General features: G+C 41.6%; 2 protein-coding genes across 13 annotated transcripts in view; one reads left to right on the forward strand and one right to left on the reverse strand.

The window, feature by feature from the left end:
- LOC112643367 (zinc finger protein 420-like) overlaps positions 1-22956 on the reverse strand; it is a 642213-nt gene that overhangs the window by 130748 nt on the left and 488509 nt on the right. For 2 of the 12 annotated variants that reach the window (XM_049108146.1, XM_049108139.1), the window contains exon 9: positions 14360-14535. The exons of 4 other annotated variants lie outside the window; for them this stretch is intronic. In XM_049108146.1, the coding sequence (XP_048964103.1) occupies positions 14369-14535 (167 nt within the window). In that variant the 3' untranslated portion in view covers positions 14360-14368. Of the gene's footprint in view, positions 1-6969; positions 7087-14359; positions 14536-22956 lie in introns of those variants that run through there. 6 more of the 12 variants (XM_049108196.1, XM_049108193.1, XM_049108210.1 and 3 more) reach the window with 4 other exon arrangements.
- The window catches only part of LOC125754834 (zinc finger protein 345-like), a 113818-nt gene that overhangs the window by 18263 nt on the left and 72599 nt on the right, over positions 1-22956 (forward strand). The gene's annotated exons all lie outside the window — the stretch shown is intronic.

Here is a 22956-nt window from a genome sequence, read left to right on the forward strand (position 1 = left end):
CAGGATTGTGCCCTGGGCCAAAGGCAGGCGCCAAACCGCTGCGCCACCCAGGGATCCCAACTTTGTGGATAGTTTAAATAAAATGATTTGCTAGTTGGTCTTTAAGGAAAAAGAGGTGGCAGTCCTGTAAAATACTGATGAATCTGGATAATAGCAATGGTTATAAGTTGGATTCTCAACATCAGGTGATGTGGTTCCAATGAGGAAATCAGTACAAATACCACAAAGAGAAGAGATAAGTCTTCCCTATGATGGCATACAGATGGAAATTCATATTTCTTAAGAGTTCTCTCAAGCCTGAAAAGGTTTTATATGGAAATTAAGCGGTTAACAAGTTAAAATCAACTGTTAAAAGAGGTCTTTCTTTAAGCCTCTTGGTAACCAGAGGTTAAAAACCTATAGTCCATACATAATAGATAGGGAGAAAATAATGGAAGTATACACCTACAGAAAATCACCAAATCCCAAAGATAAATAGCAAATGAAGAAGACGGCAAATATTTCTGAAATATGTGTAAGTAAGCAGATTTTCTTTTTTTAGTAAGCAGATTATTGATTAGATATGAGAATAAGAAGATGAGAGTGGTGACAGCTAAAGAGTGTGAAGTTTCTTAGCAGGTAATGAAATGTTCTAGAATTGACAATGGTTTGCTTATATCTACATGTGACTTGGTTAAGAAGCTATCAATTGTACACGTTAGGTGGATAAATTATGTGGCATGTAAGTTATACCAAATAAAGCTGTTTAAAAGGAACCCCAAATACGATATTCCTACAAAGGTCTCGTATTAATGGCAAATATGAACAACTGCATACATTCAGGTATTAATTAAACACATACATATGTGCACACATGCACACAGAAGATTTCAACTGGAATTTGGTATTTGACTTTCTCTTTTAATTTTTGTGATAATACAGAAAAACAATTTTTCAGAGAAGCACATGGAAAGGAAGTTCTGTCAAACTAAACATAATATATACTCAGACACCTGGGTGGCTGCATGATTGAGTGTCTGCCCTTGGATCTGTTGTGATCTGGAGTCCCAGGACCAAGTCCCACACCTGGCTCCTCTTGAGGAGCCTGCTTTTCCCTCTGCTTGTGTCTCTGCCTCTCTCTGTGTGTCTCTCATGAATAAAAATAAAATCTTTTTTAAAAAAATAAAGGAAGATAAAACATATAGTAATTAATATCAATTAAGTTCAGTAGGTTGATTTTGAGTGGAAAAAAATGTATGGACACTAAAGTCTAAAGTAGGTTTCTCCAACGAATTGAATGGATATGCACACATCTATGCATATTTTTAATCTATATTTGTATAGACCCAGAGATTATATATAGGCTTACTACATATAGAAATAGATGTCTCTCTTTCTATAGGTCTCTACATAGATAGTGGGAAAATTTCCTGTAATGAATTAGCTAATATGATTGTGAGAGCTGGCAAGTCTGGAGTCTGCAAAGAAGGCCAGCAGGCTAGAGACCCAAGGCAGTGCAGATGGTGAAGCTTGAGAATCTGAAGACAGTCATAGGTGAGAAGGAAAAAGCACCTCTGAAATATATAGGTAATCGCTTCTTGGCTTTTTGGCTAATATCAAGTGTGAAATATACAGGTAATTATTATGTTCTCTAAATGGACTGTCTAGTAAATGGTATGGTCTTTTGGGGTAAAACTTTAATATAAGCTAAATGGAAAAATGCAAATAGCTTCAATAAAGAGTTACACAAAATCTTTTAAGTTAGAATATGTGACTACATGTATGAGAATATACAGCATTTTCAAGCATGCACTAGTACAGAAGATAGAAAATAAGAATTATGGTAGGATGTTTAACAATGTTGCTTCATAATGTCATCAAGGACCATATTCACAATATATGTCACTGAAAGAGTAATGAGCAGTGCCACTTTAGGTTGAGGTACATGGCATGAAGACAAGTAGTGATATGGGACAGGGGAGGCGGTAACAATGAGCACACAGGGATAAATGAAATGCACAGAGTCTGGGAGCTTGGGGTAACACAGCCACAAGGGAAGAGAAGACAGGACCCATGTTAGTTCTTAGGACTGCTGTAACAAATTATTACAACTGGGTGCTAAAGAACCCAAAAAATTATTGTGTCACACTTCTGGAGGCACTTAGTCATCTGAAGCCAAGCTGTTGGCAGGGCCACCTTTTGTCTCAAGAATTGAGTCTTCCTTTCTAACTTCGGGGAACTATAGCTATCCTTGATCTTCTTTGGCTTGAGACACATCGTTGTCCCTTCATCACACAGCATTGTGTATAAACTTCCCTCTTGGGATGCCTGGGTGGCTGAGTGGTTGAGCCCCTGCCTTTAGCCCAGGGAGTGATCCTGGAGTCCCAGGATTGAGTCCCACATCAGGCTCCCTACAGGGAGCCTGCTTCTCTCTCTCTCTGCCCCTCTCTGTCTCTGTCTGTCTGTCTCTCTCTCTCTGTCTCTCATGAATAAATAAAATGTTTTTAAAAATAATAATAAACAAACTTCCCTCATCTCAATAGGACAACAGGGATTGAATTGGGGTTTACCTGAAACCAGTATGACAACCAACTTAATTACATCTGCAAAGATCCTATTGCCCAAAATAGGTTAAGTTACAGGCACTGAGGATTAGGACTTGAACATCATTGAGACATGTTCTGTAACTTGGAACACGGCTAAAAGCACTAGGTTGTTAAATGTCACTGAGGGGTTAAAGTGCACTACAGATTTTAAGGTTGGGTGGGTGTATGCAGGGACATTAAGGGTATGAGGCCTATGTGTTGAGGGAATGAGAAGGTAAAGGAAATCATGAGAAAGAAGGGGATGGTGGATGACAAATTAATGGGCAAAGGGAGTTCAAAGGCAAGGTTGGGTAAAAGACATATGCAAACTTTATTGCCTGTGATGGGTCAAAGAACATATGGGTGGAAGGGGGATAGTTACTTGTGAATGCAGTCCTGGGAGTGTTCAGTGTTGCAACGAGAGATAAACGATGGGAAGAACAGATGATACCTGGGGAACAGAGTGTATGTGGGTGGAGGGGGATCATCAGAGCTGGGAGAAGAGAGGGCATCAGTAGGCCAAAGGGTCCATGAGAAAGTCAGGGAGTGTAGGGTTCTGGGTAATGAGTGTAGGGTCATGAGGAAACTAAGGACTCTGTAAAATGATGGGTCAGATATTGATAATGGACATAAGAGACATGATAAATGGGCTAAAATCATTGGAATTGGGTGGGGAAAAGACAAATGGCATTGGAGGAGGAGAAAAGAATACATGGAGGTTTGGGACAATGGAAGAAAGAGAGCTCTAGAATCAGGCAAGAAGGGTTTATTGGTATAGAGGTCTGAAACACACTTCATGGACTTAGAAGAGCAATGAAGACTAGGAGAGTCCTTTGCAGGGAAAGTTTTCACGGAAATGTAAAGGTCACAGAGGTGAAGACCTTAAGGTCACAATGGGGGATAAAGAGGAAGGAGGGGAGGGATGGAGCTGGGGGTGGTAGAAATTGTAGGGGTACATTTGGAGGTCACTAATTCATTCTCCTACTCATTAATTGTCTTATTTGTACTTGGTTCAAAACTGTCAAGTTTGTAATTCCAGCCATGGGGCAATAACCTTACTTATATAAGATGCCTAGTAGTTCCTTCAGTTGAATTGGCAGTAAAGGACCACGGATAAAATTCTGAGTAAACAGGGAGACTCAACATCGTCTGTCTCCCTTGAGGATACCACGCACAAGTTGTGACCATGGAGGAGATCATGTGGAAACCAGTACATTCAATGCCTCAGGAAACCTTGATTTTAAGCTTCTAGCGCACTAAACAGAAAGCCCAGTTAAGCTCAATGAAATTCAGACTTTAAAAACAGAATTCTGTTTTTAGGACCTTTAAATACTTGCAATTGGAGGGGATAACGATAGCAAACATACACGTAGGCATATCATCAATTGTGTAATGAGAAATATCTAAATAAAGTTTAAAAATGCCCATGAGGTTTCCCTGGGTGGCGCAGTGGTTTGGCGCCTGCCTTTGGACCAGGGCGTGATCCTGGAGACCCGGGATCGAGTCCCACGTCTGGCTCCCGGTGCATGGAGCCTGCTTCTCCCTCTGCCTGTGTCTCTGCCTCTCTCTCTCTCTCTCTCTGTGACTATCATAAAAAAAAAAAAAATGCCCATGAATTACCCCCAGTCAGTAATAGTTTGACCTTCAGACATACAGGTTGTGAGGTTGGGGTGGGGCTTCCGTTCTGCAATTTCAGAGTATAAGACACATAGACACTAAAATATTTTGTACTGGTTCAACATAAATACGTAAAGGTTGGTTTACATAAATATTGTCCTATCACACTCATTGTCAGTGACATTGCATTCCTTAACCAATGCTGCATGAAACTGGCATTTTCACATCAGTAGAAGTAGAACGGAGCGGCGGAATATAAAACATATTCCACGGTGATTGTAAGCACAACACCCTTGTGCAAACACTCTTCCTTCTACGGTTACAAAATTGAATGTATCTGCCTCCTGTTACACACATCATGAAATATAGATCTTTGATTTGTACACATGTGACTTAACTGGGCGGCTCTGGGGAAGGAGATTGTTGTCCCATCATGACTTACATTCTTACACCGAATACACAATTTCTTTTTTTTTTTTAAATATTTTATTTATTTATTCATGACAGACATAGAGAGAGGGTAGGGAGCAAAGACACAGGCAGAGGGAGAAGCAGGCTCCATGCAGGGAGCCCGATGTGGGAGTTGATCCAGGACTCCAGGATCAGGCCCTGGACCAAAGGCAGGCGCCAAACCGCTGAGCCACCCAGGGATTCCCCGAATACACAATTTCTAAATGATTCCTCAAAAACAAAACAAACGGGACGCCTGGGTGGCTCAGTGCTTGAGCAACTGCCTTCGGCCCAGGGCGTAATCCTGGGGTTCCGGGATCAAGTCCCACATCAGGCTCCTTTCGGGGAGCCTGCTTCTCCCTCTGTCTATGTCTCTGCCTCTCTGTGTGTGTCTCTCATGAATAAATAAATAGAATCTTCTTTTTTTTTAAAAGCGAAACTAGAGAAAAAATGAAAGAATTTGTACATCATTTCATCTCTCTTTTTTTAAGATTTTTGTTTGTTTGTTTGATAGAGCGCAAGCATGTGAAGGAGCAGAGAGAGAGAGAAGCAGGCTCCCTGCTGAGGAGGGAGCCCAACTCCCAGCTCTATCCTTGGATCCCCACATTGTGACCCGAGCAGAAGGCAGATGCTTAATGTACTGAGCCAGCCAGGCGCCCTCATCCTTTCACCTTTTGACACCACACCAGACCACCTTTCCTTTGGACCGCTTTCTCACTTGGCCTAAACATCTTCCCCTGGGCAGAACCTGAGTATGATACGTTTCCTGACCCGCTCTGCCCACTTTTGCACATGCGCACCACAGACCAGTAGGACTCTGCCGTCAGTACCCCAGACTTCACCCTTGGTGTTGGCTCCCCAGAGCGCCTCCCCAGGATTGTCCACCAAGCGCTGCACATGCACAGGGAATATTTGTGGTGCACACTGCCCCTCTCAGAGCCTAAACTTGTAGCTGTGTGCTCCTCTCTTCATCAGCCCTCCTCTCCAGAGCAGGACACCCAAAACCCATCTCAAGCAAGCCCACACACTTGAGTTCACAGGTCAGGCAAGGTGGGACCAGAGTCTATGGACAGACCAGTCCATCCCCTAACCAGCGTTGTTATCTCACCCAGAATTTTTTTTTTTTAAGATTTTATTTATTTATTCATGATAGTCACAGAGAGAGAGAGAGAGAGAGAGGCAGAGACACAGGCAGAGGGAGAAGCAGGCTCCATGCAGGGAGCCCGACGTGGGATTCTATCCCGGGTCTCCAGGATCGCGCCCTGGGCCAAAGGCAGGCGCCAAACCGCTGCGCCAACCAGGGATCCCTCACCCAGAATTTGAACACACCCTCTCACTTCCCTATTGCTAAGACTTCACACATGCACATGAGAGAATACATGCGAAGCCCTCAAGAAGCTGGGTACAGCATCAGCCACCTTGAAGAGGACCCCAGAGCGGGTGGGGATCACGGACTGGACATTAAGGATCACCTTGTGTAATATGAATGCATAAGAGGTCCATGAGCGCAGCAGATCTTCTAATGCTCCCGGATCCCTGTTTCAAACTTCAGTGCTAACATCATGGGCACAGAGCTTCAAAAGACCCAGAATTTGCATCGGGAATATTCCCTCTGCCTAAATGTGGCTTGCAGAGCCTATCAGACAATTGTCCCTTCAGATTTGGTCAAAAATGATCACTTAGACCATAACTGGCCCTCCACGGTTCTGCTGCCAGTCCCTGATCTTCGCTTCTCAGAACGGCTCAGAGAACAGAGTTCCTGGCAGCTCCAACTCTGGGTTGCATGAACTGCCATTCACATTTTCCTGAGCTCAGACTCAGACCAAGGAGAACAAAGGACTTACAATTTGGGGAGTCAGTTTACTTTCCGGTGAAAACAGTGCTTCCAAGGTGACATAGAGCACGCCACCTTCATTCCTGGGATGTCCACTAATAGTCCATACCTTTAATTTAACCAAATAGACCCATGTTTAGTGGCTCTACACTAGAGAATGCAGGCACCGCACACCTGAGCACCCTACCCCCACCATCTTATGTCAACCCCAACAACTCCTGGTGAGTTCCCAGCAAAGAGTCTACTATTTACTTTTCTCTGTCCTGAGTTTCCTCTGTTGTGGATTCCCAATAAAGAACGCCAATCACCACCCTGAGGAACCACATTCTTTCTTTGCATTTTGGAGTTCACAGAAGGGAGTCTAGTCAATGTGCTCATGTCTGAGCAAGTCTCTGTGTGGAAAACAATGTGTATAGGTTACTGCCATGTTGATTGAGCATTAATTTTGTTCACAAGGAAGTAACGGTGTTCACAAGGAAGTTAGAGTGCACCATGTTGGCAACTTCACATACGATGCAATTTCGTCCCCATTACACCATCCAAGCTGGGCATTAGGTGTCCCATAATAACGAAGAAGATGTAGGTACTGGGCCCGACCTATGTGCTTCATCTTCTGTTTCCCTATTGTAACAACAACAACAAAAAAGGTTTGTAGATTATAGGTGTGAAATAAGGATAAATGGAAAACTAGAGAAAGGGTAGATTAGTTCAGAGAGCTCTCATTGTTGTGTTTGTATTTTCTTAACAGGATAGAAACATGACTGTGTAAGTATATGCCTGTTTTCCTATAGTCTGTCCTCTCTCGTTAGCAATATATATTCATTTTAACTCTTCCACATTGGGGTTACCTTGTATTTTCCTGAAACTTAGTTGTTCTAGCAAATAGGAAGTGTCATCTCCCTGTAGTTTCTCTGCTTTCCAGGAGGAGTGGTTCAAGAGAATGTGATATAGCTATATCCCTCTCTATCTACTATAATGTAATATTGTTTACGATATAGAAATATATCAGAATCTATTACGTGTCATACGTACTATATATAACGTCTATAATATCTATGTCTATCTATCTATAGATATCCGTATCCAAAATTCAGCCTTTAAAAAAACGACAGGCTTCCATTTGGGACAAAGTAGGTGAGCCTTGAGGATGTTAGGCAATAACAATAAGCCACACAAAACGGCAAATACTGTATTATCTCAATAATACCTGGAATCTGCGTTGAACTCATAAGAATAGAGTACAGTTGGGATGCCCGTGTGGCTCAGCAGTTGAGTGTCTGCCTTTGCTCAGGATGTGATCCTGGGGTCCAGGATCAAGTCCCACACTGGGCTCCTTCCAAGGAGCCTGCTTCTACCTTTGTCTCTGCCTCTCTGTCTCTCATGAATAAATAAAAGCTGTTTTTTAAAGGATAGAATACAATTGTGATGGTCAGGAGATGACTGAGGACAAAATAGGGGATGTTGGTCAAATGGTACAAAATTTCAGGTATACAGGATGTACAGATTCTGAAAATCTGGAGACTACACATAATTCTATGTCTATTATATTGGGAATTTGCTGAAAAAGTATATCTTAGGAGTTCTCAACACAAATTTATTAAAAATATCTAAGAAAGTATCCTAACTATAGGAGATCAGAAGGATATTAATCAGCTGCATTGTTTTTTAATCAGGTCATTATGTATAGATATTTATATTTTGTAAATTGAGTAACTACTGAATCTCCAGGAATGGAAAATAGGAATCTAGATGAAAGGGTCATGAAGCACAGGATTATGTTAAACACAGAAATGAAAGGCAGCCTGGGTGGCTCAGCGGTTTAGCACTGCCTCGGCCCGGGGTGTGATCCTGGAGACCTGGGATTGAGTCCCACTTCAGGTTCCCTGCATGGAGCCTGCTTCTCCCTCTGCCTGTGTGTCTGCCTCTCTCTCTCTTTCTCTCTCTCTCTCTCTCTCTCTGTGTATTCTAATTAGTGAATAAATAAAATTTTTCAAAAAATTAGTTAACAACTATATATATATATATATATATATATATATATATATATATAAAGCACAAATGAAGTTACTAAGATCTATAGTCCTTTGCTCCCATTTATCATATTGTGGGTTTGGGGAATTGTGAGCACCTGCCCTGAAGAGATGAAAGGAAGAGCCACTCAGAATCGGATCTCCTCTCATCGGTCCTGGGAAGGGAAGAGATCCCAGAGCTAGGCCAGACCTGGACACAGCCTCAGAAGGGGGTAGATCTGGGAGGGCTAGGGAGGGATCTGGCAGTAGAAACTGATATCTCTGCCTCTATCATTGCTAAGCCTGTCCAAAGTAATTCACCACACACAGTTCATATTAATTTAGTCTGGTCTAGTCTCTTTTATTTCTATTTTATAAAATAAAAGAAAAAGCAACTTAACATAAACAGAGTTTTCTGGGATGCGTATATTAGAAAGCTTTCCTAAGAAGAATGTCAAATAAATGCTGCAGGTATACTAATAAAAAAGTCTTTGATCCATGGATGACCCATCAGGGATGACACCAGAACTCACAGGATAACACAGACAGGGAACTGGCCCAACTGAAGCAAAGTTCCCTGTGTACCACCTCTTCCTCACAATGACTCCACATTCCTGAATTCAGCAAGGTACCCACTTGCTCTAACCTAAATTTTCTGGATGTTCTGTATCATGAGTCTTCATCAGTTTTTCTTTCTTTTTTAAAAAAGATTTTATTTATTTATTCATGATAGACACATAGAGAGAGGCAGAGACATAGGCAGAGAGAGAAGCAGGCTCCCTGCATGGAGCCTGATGTGGGACTCCATCCCAGGACTCTGGGATCACAATCTGAGCTGAAGGCAGACACTCAACCGCTCAGCCACCCAGGTGTCCCTTCATCTGGTTTTCTCGTGACCAGATGCCTCGGAAAGAAACAGGTTCTATCTGTTTATATCTGGACACCTGCTTGGTCAGTGTTGTTCACTTCCCTCCACATGATCTAATGAAAAAAGAAAAATTACAATGGTGGCAGACAGGGGTATAAAAATTGACAAACATACTCCCAAGGACAAGAATCTTTGGGGTAGCTGTCATCTCAGAGAAGATCTAGGTGAGATACTGTTCCTATGAAGGTGTTGGCCTTTAGGCTTGTGAATGCACAGAATGACAACCAGAATGAGTCCTACACATGAAACATCTGAGGAACATCTGAATGCTGCATGGAGTTAGTCTATGTGTTCCATACAATGTATAGCAGAACAAGATCCAAAGCCTATAATGTTTGCAATGTATTTGTTGAGCTTCCTGCCCAATGGACATATGGGAACTGTGGTATTTATCTGCTCATGTAGAATCTGGCACAGGATATTGGAGCAGCCAACAGAAACTATGGCTGTGACTTAAAGCTTCACACACCTGGAATCTGGGGACTGATGGTGATGGCCTAGAAGACATCCAAGGGGCCAGAGTTGCCGATGGACACACCTCTGGACACAGTGAAACTGGAAAAGAGGGATGCCTCTCTGGCTCAGTGGTTGAGCATCTGCCTTTGGGTCAGGTTGTGATCCCAAGGTCCTGGGATCGAGTCTCGCATCAGGCTTCCTGCATGGAGCTTGCTTTTACCTCTGTCTGTGTCTCTTGTGAATAAATAAATTATCTCTGTTTGTGTCTCTCATGAATAAATAAATAAAATCTTTTAAACAAAAACAGAAACTAGAAATAAAGTCTCTGTCCAAACCATAGAGAAATCGTTTCAAACCAAAGGCTCCCAAGGTATCTCAGGTTCCACTTCAAAGTTATGACCAGGGGATCCTTCGGTGGCTGGGCAGTTTAGGGCCTGCTTTCGGCTCAGGGTGTGATCCTGGAGTCCTGGGATTATGCCCCCTATCAGGCTACCTGCATGGAACATGCTACTCCCTCGGCCTTTCTCTCTGCCTCCCACTTTCTGCATCTTTCATGAATAAATAAATAACCTCTTTTAAAAAAGAAGAAGAAAAGAATCCCTACCAATGTGAATAGTGTGGCAAGGCCTTTATCCAGATCTCAGGCCTTATTCGACATCACATCACAGGATTCATTCATGAGAAAATCTTAACCAATGTAAACAATATACGATGGCCACTAATCATTGTTCAGTACTTACTCATCACAGAATCATAATGCAGAAAACCTTAAAATGTTTTAAATTTGAGAACATTTTTAAGGACTGGTCACCCCTTAGTCCATATTAGAGAATACATATTGGAGAATAACCTTAAAAGTTTTAGAATGTAGAAAGGCCTTACAGCATTGCTAACTAACACTGACTCCTGTTTAGAGAACGTATACTGGCGAGGATTTTTCCTGAGGTTCTGGAAACTGCATGTAAATCATTGGATGTAAAGAAATCGTCATAACAGTTCATGTATAGACAAGCTTAGTGCTGAGCTCTATCGGCCAATGTAAAGATTACCAAAGGAATTTCAACTGGAAGCCAGGAAGATTTGTGAGGTTGCCTGTACTTGCCCTTATTCTATCTGAAGATCCTTCAAGACCAATAGCTAGAAATATGCTCAACTGGCTACCATTAGACCTCAGAAACTGCCTTAACATTTGGTCTAATTACTAACCATTCCCATTTAGTAACGTTAATTCTATCAATGGGCTAACTTAAAAATACACCTGCATCGTCGCCTCTTCTTCTTTCAAATTTATTCAAGTTACTTAACAAATAGTGTTTTATTCGCTCATGGGATAGAGTTTAGGGATTCATCAGTTGCATCTAACTCCCAGCACTCATTACATCTAGTGCCCTCCTTAAGGTTCATCACCTAGTTTACCCCATTCCCCTGTTGAAATGAGTTTGATTAAACTGACCTATTGTTAGGAGCAAAATACTGGATCAATGGCATGAAACAATCTACCAGGTCAACTTCTAACATGTGAGACTCTTGAAGTTTCAGATGGGGGAATTGCAGGAGTGCAGGACAGTCTCTATGCTGCCCCACCACCACCTCCTGAATGTGCCACATTGGCCTTGTGAGGATTTTGAGTTGAGGGTACTTGGGATCCTGCAGGCTTGAGAGAACCTTTACTCTGTCCTTTAAACACACAGTAGATTCTAAATTGGGGGGTGAGGTCTTTCCCAGAATAAGAGTTATTAACAGAGTTTATCTCAGTGACCCATCTCCAAGGCAGGACAAAGATGTCATTACCAAATATGTGCCCTTCTTATTGCCGTGTGAAATGTTTTCCTTTCCTCTGAAGCTCCAGGCCCCCAGTCCTTTTTCCTTAGTTCAGCATGACATTGGCTCCTCATCTTGCCTGACAGTCTTTGGAATTTCCACATCTATGGAATTCCTGTATGGATTCCTGTGGATTCCCTGTACGTACACCTATTAAGTTTGTCTCCTTTTAATCTGTCTGACGTCGATTTCATTCCTACTCCAGCTGGAAGGATCTTTGAAGGGACAAGAATTCTTGTTCTCAGACAGAGGATTTGATTTTAATGCCTCATTTCCAGATATCCTATAGAAAGCATAAAAAGATGGTGGAGCAGTAGGAGGTACATGTCCAGGAGTTGATATTGTTGAGCTCACTTTTTGCCACTATTTCAGAAGGTCCCTTTTTGTTTCCTGCATAGATATTATCTTGTGTTTGCTTTAAATTTTCTAAGTAGCAGTCAAAATATGTAACCCATTCAGTTTGTTTAGTTGAATAGATCGCTCTCTCTTGAGGAGCATATGTAAGTACACAAATTAAGTCTTTCAGGCAGTCCTCATTTAGGCCACTTGAGCATTAAATCACCCTTCAGTAGAATTTTCTATTTTTTTTTTTAAGATTGTATTTATTTATTCATGAGAGACACACAGAGAGAGGCAGAGACACAGGCAGAGGGAGAAGCAGGCCCCATGCAGGGAGCCCGATGTGGGACTCGATCTCGGGACTCCAGGATCATGCCCTGGGCTGAAGGCAGGTGCTAAACCACTGATCCATTCAGGGATCCCAGAATTTTCTATTTATTTAGACACTTGCAAATAGGTAATCCATATGTGTTAACATGACTCCCACCGGATGGTTGGAAGGTGCATCTCCATCCCTTTTCTCCCTATAGTGAAGGTTTATTTTCCATCCTAGTGGATTGAAAGGTGCAGCACCTAAGGGAGTTTAGCTGGAAATGAGTGTGCTAATTAGAGTGATCTTACCCCTTCAAGCGTCCCTCTGGAGATGGCTGATTGTATTTTATGTTTTGTGTTTTTCTGGAGTTAGCCTGGCTAAATTCAAAGTGCTGAGAATGCTAAGTGGCTGATTCTTCTATGTTTTCCCTGATGGACCAGCTGAATTATTTGTGTTGAATTCATTGTTTTTGTTTTGTTTTAATATTTTAAAGCCTGTGTTTTTATTTTTTTGAGAGAGAGGCTGTGTGCATAAGCAGGGGTGTGGAGGGGCAGAGCGAGAAGGAGAGAGAGAATCCAAAGCAGGTTGCAAGTCCTGTGCAGAGCTTGATGTGGGGCTCAATCTCACAACCTTGAGATCGTGATCTGAGCTAAAATCAAGAGTCAGACACTCAACATGCTGAGCTACTGAGGCACCCTTTGAATCCACTTTTATTTCATTTTTGAGATTTTATTTATTTATTTGACAGAGCAAATGATAGTGAGAGAGCATGCCCAAGCAGGAGGAGCGGCAGGACAGAGGGAAAGGGAGAGGGAGAAGCAGTCTCCTCGTGGAGCAGGGAGCCTGGTGTGGGGCTTGACCCCAGGACCCTTGGATCACGACTTGGCCAAAGGCAGACACTTAACTGAATGAGGCACTCAGGCACTCCCCCCTTTTTTTTTTTTTTTTGGCACTCCCCATTTTTAATAACAAATATTGTACAGGTTGGGGAGTTGTACACTTCAGGCCAATGCCATCCACACGATTGATTATAATATTAATTCATCATTCTTCTATGTTCAAGACCAAAGCATAGGGAAGCCCTGGTGGCTCAGTGGTTTAGCGCTGCCTTCAATCCCGGGTGTAATCCTGGAGTCCAGGGATGGAGTCCCATGTCGGGCTTCCTGCATGGAGCCTGTTTCTCCCTCTGCCTCTTTCTCTCTGTCTCTCATGAATAAATAAATAAAATCTTTATTGGAAAAAAAAAAAAACAACCAAAGCACATAAATGCTACTGTAGGGCTCAGAGGCAAAATATACTTCTCCTGTATATTTTTTAAAAGGTTTTATTTATTGGGCAGCCCAGGTGGTGCAGCAGTTTAGCGCCACCTTCAGGCCAGGGCCTGATCCTGGAGACCCAGAATCATGTCCCATGTCAGGCTGCCTGCATGGAGCCTGCTTCTCCCCCTGCCTGTGTTCTGCCTCTCTCTCTGTCTATCATGAATAAATAAATAACAAATCTTAAAAAAAAAAAAAGATTTTATTTATTCATGAGAGACACACAGAGAGAGGCAATGATATAGGCAGAGGGAGAAACAGGCTCCTCACAGGGAGCATGATTCAGGAATTGATCCCAAGACCCTGGGATCACCACCAGAGCCAAGGCAGATGCTCCACCGTGTGCCACCCAGGTGTCCCCCCTCCTGAGTATTTGAGGAAATGTTTCCTTTCAAGAAAATCTGAGAAATATAATAATCCTCCCTTGCTGACGCTAAAGCAAAAGGACCTCATTCATTCTTTCATGCAGTGATTTACTGGTTCCTACTGATTTCCAGATTAGATCTCTATAGTAAATTATCTTACTTTCAGGTACCCCTGAAAGTAACACCTGAGATCCATGTTTGTGTTGTGTTCTTAATTAAGCAAGAATAATAAATTTGATGATATGAAATTGTAAGTGTCAAAGGCTTTCTTTAGTGAACTATCTTAGAGGTTTTATTAGGTATATCTGGTAGTTACAATTGTAGGGTAGTGCCGATTAACCACTTACCTCTTGAGCCTAGTCTCCATGTTCCTTATCTGGTACAGCTGGGCCTGAGGACAATATGACCTGTAGTGTGCATTTTTTCATCTGAACTGACAAGATCAATGCTGGTTTCATTAGATCAATGTTGTGTTGATCATGCCAGGGAGCACAAATTTCTGTGCCCTTCAGGATCCTTCTAGCTGGATTGAGAAACCCATTGAACAGAGACAGATTAACAGGACAAGATCAAATTAAATTTCATAGGTGTAGGGAACGCTCACAGACACGGAAATTGCAAAATTGGGCAAAATGAGGTTCATATCCTGAAGTTAGGAGGAGGGCCTGGGACTTTGAAGTGGAGAAATGCACTAAACAGGGCAAGAAGAATAACAGCAGATGTTTGGTAATTAGATGTTGCCCTGCCACACAGATGGATGACTCAAATGAAATTTGTCCCTAGCAGTAACATTTATTCTGTGAAAGATGGCCAGTTAAGATTATTCTACACAGGGATCCCTGGGTGGCGCAGCGGTTTAGGGCCTGCCTTTGGCCCAGGGTGCGATTCTGGAGACCCAGGATCAAATCCCACGTCGGGCTCCCGGTGCATGGAGCCTGCTTCTCCCTCTGCCTATGTCTCTGCCTCTCTCTCTCTCTCACTGTGTGCCTATCATAAATAAGTAAATTAAATTAAAATTAAAAAAAAAAAGAAAAAGAAAAAAAAAAAGATTATTCTACACAGGGACGCCTGGGTAGCTCAGTTGCTTGAGCGTCTGCCTCTGGCTCAGGGTGTGATCCAAGGTCCTAGGATCAAGTCGCACATCGGGCTCTCCAGGGGGAGCCTGCTTCTCCCTCTGGCTAGGTCTTTGCCTCTCTGTGTGTGTCTCAGGAATGAACGGATAAATCTTTATTTTTTTTAAGATTTTTTATTTACTTATGCATGAGAGACATATAGAGAGAGAGGCAGAGACACAGGCAGAGGGAGAAGCAGGCTCCATGCAGGGAGTCTGACGTGGGACTCGATCCCTGGTCTCCAGGATCCCACCCTGGGCCAAAGGCAGTGCTAAACTGCTGAGCCACCTGGGGGCTGCCCTGAATAAATCTTAAAAAAAAAAAAAAAAAAAAAAAAAAAATATTTTCTACATTATGAGGGGAGGGACAAAAACTTCTCTTTGCCCTATAGGGTGTCAAGTACCTTTAGACCAAAAGAATGTTCATACCAACTGTCCTATCTAGAGGCAGCCTGCCTTTGGCCCTTAGAGAACGTTGCTTTAAGGTAGTAGTCTCTGTATACAGATATGTATGTCATGTTAGATAAACTCTACATCAGATGACCTTGGTGAAAACCTAGTTCTTTCCATTTATTGGGTGTTTGGCAAAAAAAATCTTTTTTTTTTTTTAAGATTTTATTTATTTATTCATGAGAGAGAGAGAGAGAGGCAGGGACACAGGCAGAGGCAGAAGCAGGCTCTCTGCAGGAGCTTACATGGGACTCGATCCCAGACACCAGGATTAGGCCCTGAGTCAAAGGCAGATGCTCAACCACTGAGCCACCCAGGTGTCCCGGGCAAAAAACTTATGAAAAGGAATAATAATATGTTTGGTCTCATCAATTATTTTGGTGTTTATTATTTGTACTAACTTATATAAAGTGTTATAATGCTATCTAGTGACTAGCAAATGTTTAAAAAGCATTGCTGGGGTACCTGGTGGCTCAGTCTATTAACAATCTGACTTCAACTTAGGTCATGATCTCAGGGTTCCGGGATGGAGCCACCCCACCCCAGACCCTGCCACTGGGCTCCATGCTCAGCAGGGAATCTGCTTCTCCCTCTCCCTCTGCTCCTCCCCCTGCTCAGGCTGTCTCTCTTTCTCAAACAAATAAAATATTTTAAAAAGTAAAGTAAAAAAAAAAAAAAGTAAAGTAAAAATAAAAAGGATTGTTGTTGCCATTCTTGGTATGCTAGTAGAGCCTTTAAATTGATTGAGGGATGCCTGGGTGGCTCAGTGGTTGAGCGTCTACCTTTGGCTCAGGGCATGATCCAGGGTCTGAGGATCGAGTCCCACATCAGGCTCTCTGCATGGAGCCTGTTTCTCCCTCTGCCTATGTCTCTGTCTCTCATTCTCTGTGCCTCTCATGAATAAATGAATAAAATCTTTTGAAAAATTGATAAGTAAGTAGATTGACTGATATATTTATATATTTACTTATTTATTGATAACAGAGAGAGAGAGCTTGAGGGAGGAAGAGGGGCCATGGATAGTATCTCCAGCAGACTCTGCACTGAGCACAGAGCCCCATTTGAGGCGGGATCCCGCGACCCTGAGATCATGACCTGAGCTGAAATCAAGACACAGATGCTTAACAGAATGAACCAACCAGGCACGCTCAGTAGAACTTTTAACTGTCACTAAAATCATTGCATTCAAACTCATCAAATAACAGTGTTTTCAGAAATCATTTTCGAGAATTCTACATTGTCCTATCTTCTCTACTGAGGACATTAGTGGGTTCAAAATTAGTGAATCTCCAACCAGACTCATATTCCTATTTTTTATTTTTAAAGGTTTTATTTATTTATTCATGGGAGACACAGAGAGGGAGGCAGAGGCACAGGTAGAGGGAGGAGAAGCAGGATCTATGGGGGAGCCCGATGCGAAACTTGATCCCCGGACTCTGGGATCTCGCCCTGAGCCAAAGACAGATGCTCAACCACTGAGCCACCTGGGCATCCCCCACCCCCCGCCCTTTTTTGTAAGTTTTGTTTTGTTATGTTTTTTATATTTTGTTTATTTATTTATTCATGAGAGACACAGACAGAAAGAGAGGCAGAGACACAGGCAGAAGGAGAAGCAGGCTCCACGCAGGGAGCCCAACGTGGGACTCGATTCCGGGTCTCCAGGATCAGGCCCTGGGCTGACGGCGGCGCTAAATCACTGAGCCACCCGGGCTGCCCCCGCCCCCCTAATTTTTAAATAAACGGGTCTTGCTATATCTAAACCAGAACCAGTCACCTTTTTGGAGCAAATAGGAGCCCTGAGATGTGAAGAGAAAGGAGCTGTACAGCCACAAAGTTGGGAATGAAGAAAGTAGATGACTTATGTGAGGTGCAAAAGTGAAGGAGGAAGCCAAACCTTAAAGTGTCATTTGGGAAGCACTGAGTGAAAGAATTTTCTAAAAGCTTTTGTTGATTTATGTTTCTGTCATAGACAATTCTAACACTTCCCATGCTCCTACATCCTGTAAGATTCTCCTTCTACTCCCCGGGTCTTATATCATATTCCGAAGAGGGCCAAGGGACCCTTCCATGGCCTGCGAGGGCCTGCACAATCTGTCTGCTTTTCTATGGCTTTGGGGGGCCTGGGGAAATCTGTGCATATTTCTAAGAAACTCCTTGCTAAGCCATTTTTTCAGTTCCATTTTTGCCTCATAACAGGTGTTGTTACCATATTTCTTAACAATAATGATTTTCTAATTTTGTCATGTGTATATGGAGTTCCTTTGGTTGTGTTCTGTTTTCGCTTTGTGATTAGTTTTCTGTGAAATTGAGCTATGATTTTAGATTCTAAAGTCTTTTTTTTTTTAAGATTTTATTTATTTATCCATGAGAGACACACAGAAAGAGACAGAGACACAGGCAGAGGTAGAAGCTGGCTCCCTGTAGGCAACCTGATGTGGGACTCCAACCAAGGACCCCAGGATCACAACCTGAGCCAAAGGCACAGGCTCAACCACTGAGCCACTCAGATGCCCCAGATTCTAAAGTTCTGATAGAACATGCTAGACAGGGCAGCGGTTTAGCGCCACCTGCAGCCCAAGGTGTGATCATGGAGGCCCCGGGATCGAGTCCCATGTCAGGCTCCCTGCACGGGGCCTGCTTCTTCCTCTGCCTGTGTCTCTGCATTTCTCTCTCTCTGTGTCTCATGAATAAATAAATAAAATCTTAGAAAAAAAAAAAAAAAGAACATGCTTGACGTACATATGTTGCCTGGGGGGCTCAGTGGTTAAGCATCTGGCTTTGATTCAGATCATGAGTCAAAGGTCCTGGGATGGAATCCTGCATCAGGCTCCCCATGGGGAGCCTGCTTCTCTCTCTGCCTATGTCTCTGCTTCTCTCTGTTTCTCATGAATAAATAGACTTTTAAAATCTTAAAAAAGAGAAGTGAGTTTGATAATTAGTAAACATACCCATATTTATTAAATGTTTTGTTCATAAATATAAATTTCCCTTGAGGCAAATCCCCTTAGAATTTTGATCTACTTTTCTCAAAATACATTTAAATTGTGGTATAATTAATACTCAACTGTATGTGCTTTTTAGTGTAGCAGTGATACTCAGTATATTTTACAGCATTTGTGGTGTTTCTGTATTCAGGAATATCTTTTGTTTCATTACTTAAGTGAAATCGTAGTGTATTTATCTCTGTGAATTATTTCAGTCACTGTTAGTTTTTTTGTGCATGATGTTTCTTTTTTCAAAGTATGCATATGCTTCATTTTCTTTATCTGTTCTTGAATATTTTTGTTGCTTTCATTATTATTGGCTTTTCTGAACATTGCTGCTATGAAATCTGCTTGTGCAAGTATCTCTTGCACATCCTACTTTGAATTCTTTTGGTTATATAGTCTCAAGTGGGATGGCTGAATCATAGGACAATACAATTTACATTTTTTTGACAAAATCCCATCGTTTTCCATAGTGCTTGTGCCATTTGCATCTCATCTAGCAGTGCTTACAGGTTCTATGAGTTCTAAGGAATCTTGTTATTTACAACTCAGAGTAGCTTTTTTTGGTGTTATTCTCATTTAATAGTGGAATCCGAAGAAGTAGTGAGGTATGACTCACTGTTTTGCTTGTATTTCTCTAATGAATAGTGATTTTCAGCATCTTTCATATGTTTGTCCATTTGCATATCTTCCCTGGATTATACCCATTCAATCTTTTGTCCATTTTTTAATCGTACCAGGGTCTTTTTTGTCTTGTTATCTTTTGTTTTGTTTTGTGGTTGTTGCAAGAGTTCTTTCTTTACGATAGATATTAATTCCTTATGCTCTAAAGGTTCTAGAGAAAATGTCCTTTCATTTCACAGGCTGCCTTTTCACTTCACTGACTGTTTCTTTGGAATCACTTTCTCTGAATTCCATGTTTCAATATACTGAGTTTTATTTCATTAGTCTCAAGATAATTACTGGTTATTTTTTAAATTTCATTTTGACCATTGATTGTTCAAGAGTGTGTTGTATAATTTCAAAATATTTGTGGAATTTCTGATTTTCCATCTACTATTCATTTTTTAAAATTAAAATAAGTAAAATTAAATTTTATTCTTGATCTTGTGGTTTATTCATTCAGCCAATTTACACCTTTTAATCTACTTAAAAAGTACTCACTGGATGGAAGGACTACTACTGCTGTTTTTCATACTTCTTGTGGCTGTTTAATCCCACTTTCTCTCTTTTATTGTGCTCCATTATGTTTCACTGACATTTCGTATTGACAGACTTTGATACCATTCTCATTTCCTTTTTATGAGTTCTACAGGGTTATTTTCTTTTTGTGACCCTAGGGATATCTAAAGCCTCTCAAAGCTATAATAAACCATTGTAACCTGGTATTGTCAACAGCATACAAAACTCTACTGTTTGTCATTTCTACTCCTTCACCCAATTTATGTCACTGATATCCCAAATTCCATCTTTTATGTGGTGTGGTCTATAATTTAGATATATCTTTTTTTGCTCTTATTCTTTTAAAAATTTCTGTCACATAAATAAAAGTGATTTGTGTTACCACTTTACAATAGTCCACGTTGCTATATTTGTGGAGCTTTATATTTTCCTGTGGTTTTTTTTTTTTAATTTTTTTTTTAATTTTTATTTATTTATGATAGTCACAGAGAGAGAGAGAGAGAGAGAGAGGGAGGGAGAGGCAGAGACACAGGCAGAGGGAGAAGCAGGCTCCATGCACCGGGAGCCCGATGTGGGATTCGATCCCGGGTCTCCAGGATCGCGCCCTGGGCCAAAGGCAGGCGCCAAACCGCTGCGCCACCCAGGGATCCCTTTTCCTGTGGTTTTAATTACTGTTTAGAACCTTTTTATTGTAGGTAGAAAGATTTCCTTTAATATTTCTTATAAGGCAGGTCTACTGGTACACTTCTAGTAGTTTTTCCCTGGAAAGTTTTTATTTCTCCATTTTTGAAGGATAGTATTGCAGATACAATATCTTTGGTCGATATTTTCTGACCTTTCAGTACTCGAATATATTATCTCATACACTTATTTATACAAGTTCTGCTGAGAAACCATTAATATTCTTAGATGAGTCTGTTGCACAAGATGAGTTACTTTTCTCTTGCTGTCTCAAAATTCTTTCACTTGTGATTTTTGAGAGGTTATCTATCTATCTATCTATCTATCTATCTATCTATCTATCTATCTATGTATTCATTCATTAGAGACACAGAGAGGCAGAGACATAGGCAGAGGGTGAAGCAGACTCCCTGCAGGGAGCCCAATGCAGGACTCAATCCCAGGAGCCCAGGATCACGACCTGAGCCAAAGGCAGACACTCAACCACTGAGCCACCCAGGTGTCCCTGAGAGGTTACGTTATTTATAGTGTATCACTGTGTTCATGTCTTGACATCTATCCTACTTAGAATTCACTGAGCTTCTTGAATTTGTATCTTTCTTTCCACAATTGTGAGAAGTCTAAGCCAAAAGTTCTTCATGTAAGTTCTCTGCTCTCTTTCACTCTCCTCTCCTTCGCGAGGTCCCCTTAATGTGTATATTGGTCCACTTGTTGGTGTCCCAATAAGTCCCTCTGACTCTGTCCTTTTCCCCATGATTTTTACTCCCCTCAATGGATAATTGAAAACAAGGGATCTGTAAGTTGTCTAATTCTTGCTTCATTTTGATTAATTCTTTTTTTTTAAGATTTTATTTATTGATTCATGAAAGATAAACATAGAGAGAGAGGCAAAGACACAGGCAGAGGGAGAAGCAGGCTCCATGGGACTCGATCCCGGGTCCCCGGGATCACGCCCTGGGCCAAAGGCAGACACTCAACCCCTGAGCCACTGAGGTATCCCATTTTGATTAATTCTTTTGCTGACCATTCAGTGTCTTTTCAATTCAGTTATTGTACTTTTTTAGCTTCCAATTTCTGTTTAGTTGTTTTTTTAGACTTTATGTCTCTTTGGATTTTCATTTTGAACATGCATAGTTTACTGGTACCATGTAGTTACTTGTTGTCTCCTCTTCCTTCATGAACACTTTAATGATCACTATTTTGAATTCTTTGTCAGGCATTTAATACTTCTCTACTAATTTAGGGTCAGCTTTAGGGTTTCACTTTCTTCCTTTTGTTGGAACATGTTTTTCTGTCTCTTCGTTTGCCTGGTGATCTTTTGCTGAGATTTGGGAATTTAAAAAACAGCCTCTGGTCCCAGAATTTATGGACTTGCTTTGTAAAGGAAAACACAGACAGCAGCCACCTGTGCAGTAATTCTGGGACCTGTGAAACATATATTCTAGAGGTGTATAATGTCTGAGTGCTTGTAATTTCACAGTTAAACAATTGTTTGTTGTTTCATATTCACTGCATACGATCATTCCTTTCCTGATGTTCTTCAACTCTGCATTCTCTCTGGTGTTTGAACAAGCACTTTCCTTTTCTCTGAGCAGACACCATAGTACATCAAGGGTGTTCTCATTCCCTCAGCCCTACATGTCATGCATGACAGAAACAAGCCCCACCAGGCAGCTGCAGTGAAGCCAGATTATGGCTCACATAGGTCCCTCATCTTTTCTGAACAGTCTAGAGTTTTCTCACAGTCTTGCCATGAAGTTCCAGGTAGGGTGAGCAGCTATTGTGGGCAATGTAACAAAATTTCCTTTCTTCAAACCGGCTCTTCTTCACTTGTTCTTACATGAGGTTGCTGTGTTCTCCCAACTGGCTTGTGGAGCACTCAAAAAGGAAATTTGGTTAGTTCGTGTCCTCATGGTGGAGCATAGTCCTGGTGCTTCCAATTTCTGTATTATCCTAATATCCTATGTTAGGTATTCATTTTCTACATTAACATTTTATAGTATATACATGTAAGTGTAGTACGTGGGATCATTTATTGGTATCTTTCAGTTATGGCTTCTCATGGCACCCTGGGATTGTTGACAAAGACAGGCAAAAAGATTTATTACATAAAGTGCTATTGGGAAGACATGGAAGCTGTGGCTTTGAGATCACAGTTAGTGAAAGACTAACAAGGTGATGACAGGAAGTGAAGAGCAAAAAGAATGTTATTATGGATATAACTAAACTGGGATGATGACCAGTACCCTTACTGCCCAAAGAAATAGAGAATAGAAAACATTCTGGAGGAAACCCCATTTGAAGACAGTTATGTTTGTGTTGTGCCCAAGATTGAGAATCCGAGAAACCACCAAGGAGCTGACACTAATGCAAGTACACGAGGGTTTATTTACAAGCTTGAGCGTGGGTCCAAGTATACCCGACACAGAGGAGCAGGGACTTGGACCCTGAAGTGGGTTACAGCTGGGTTTTTATGGGCTGGTCTAGGGGATTTTCAGAAGGGGTGGGGGAATTTTTCCATCCCAATATGGGG

Source organism: Canis lupus, chromosome 1 (genome assembly GCF_003254725.2).
Source record: "Canis lupus dingo isolate Sandy chromosome 1, ASM325472v2, whole genome shotgun sequence".
NCBI classification, from domain to species: Eukaryota; Metazoa; Chordata; class Mammalia; order Carnivora; family Canidae; genus Canis; species Canis lupus.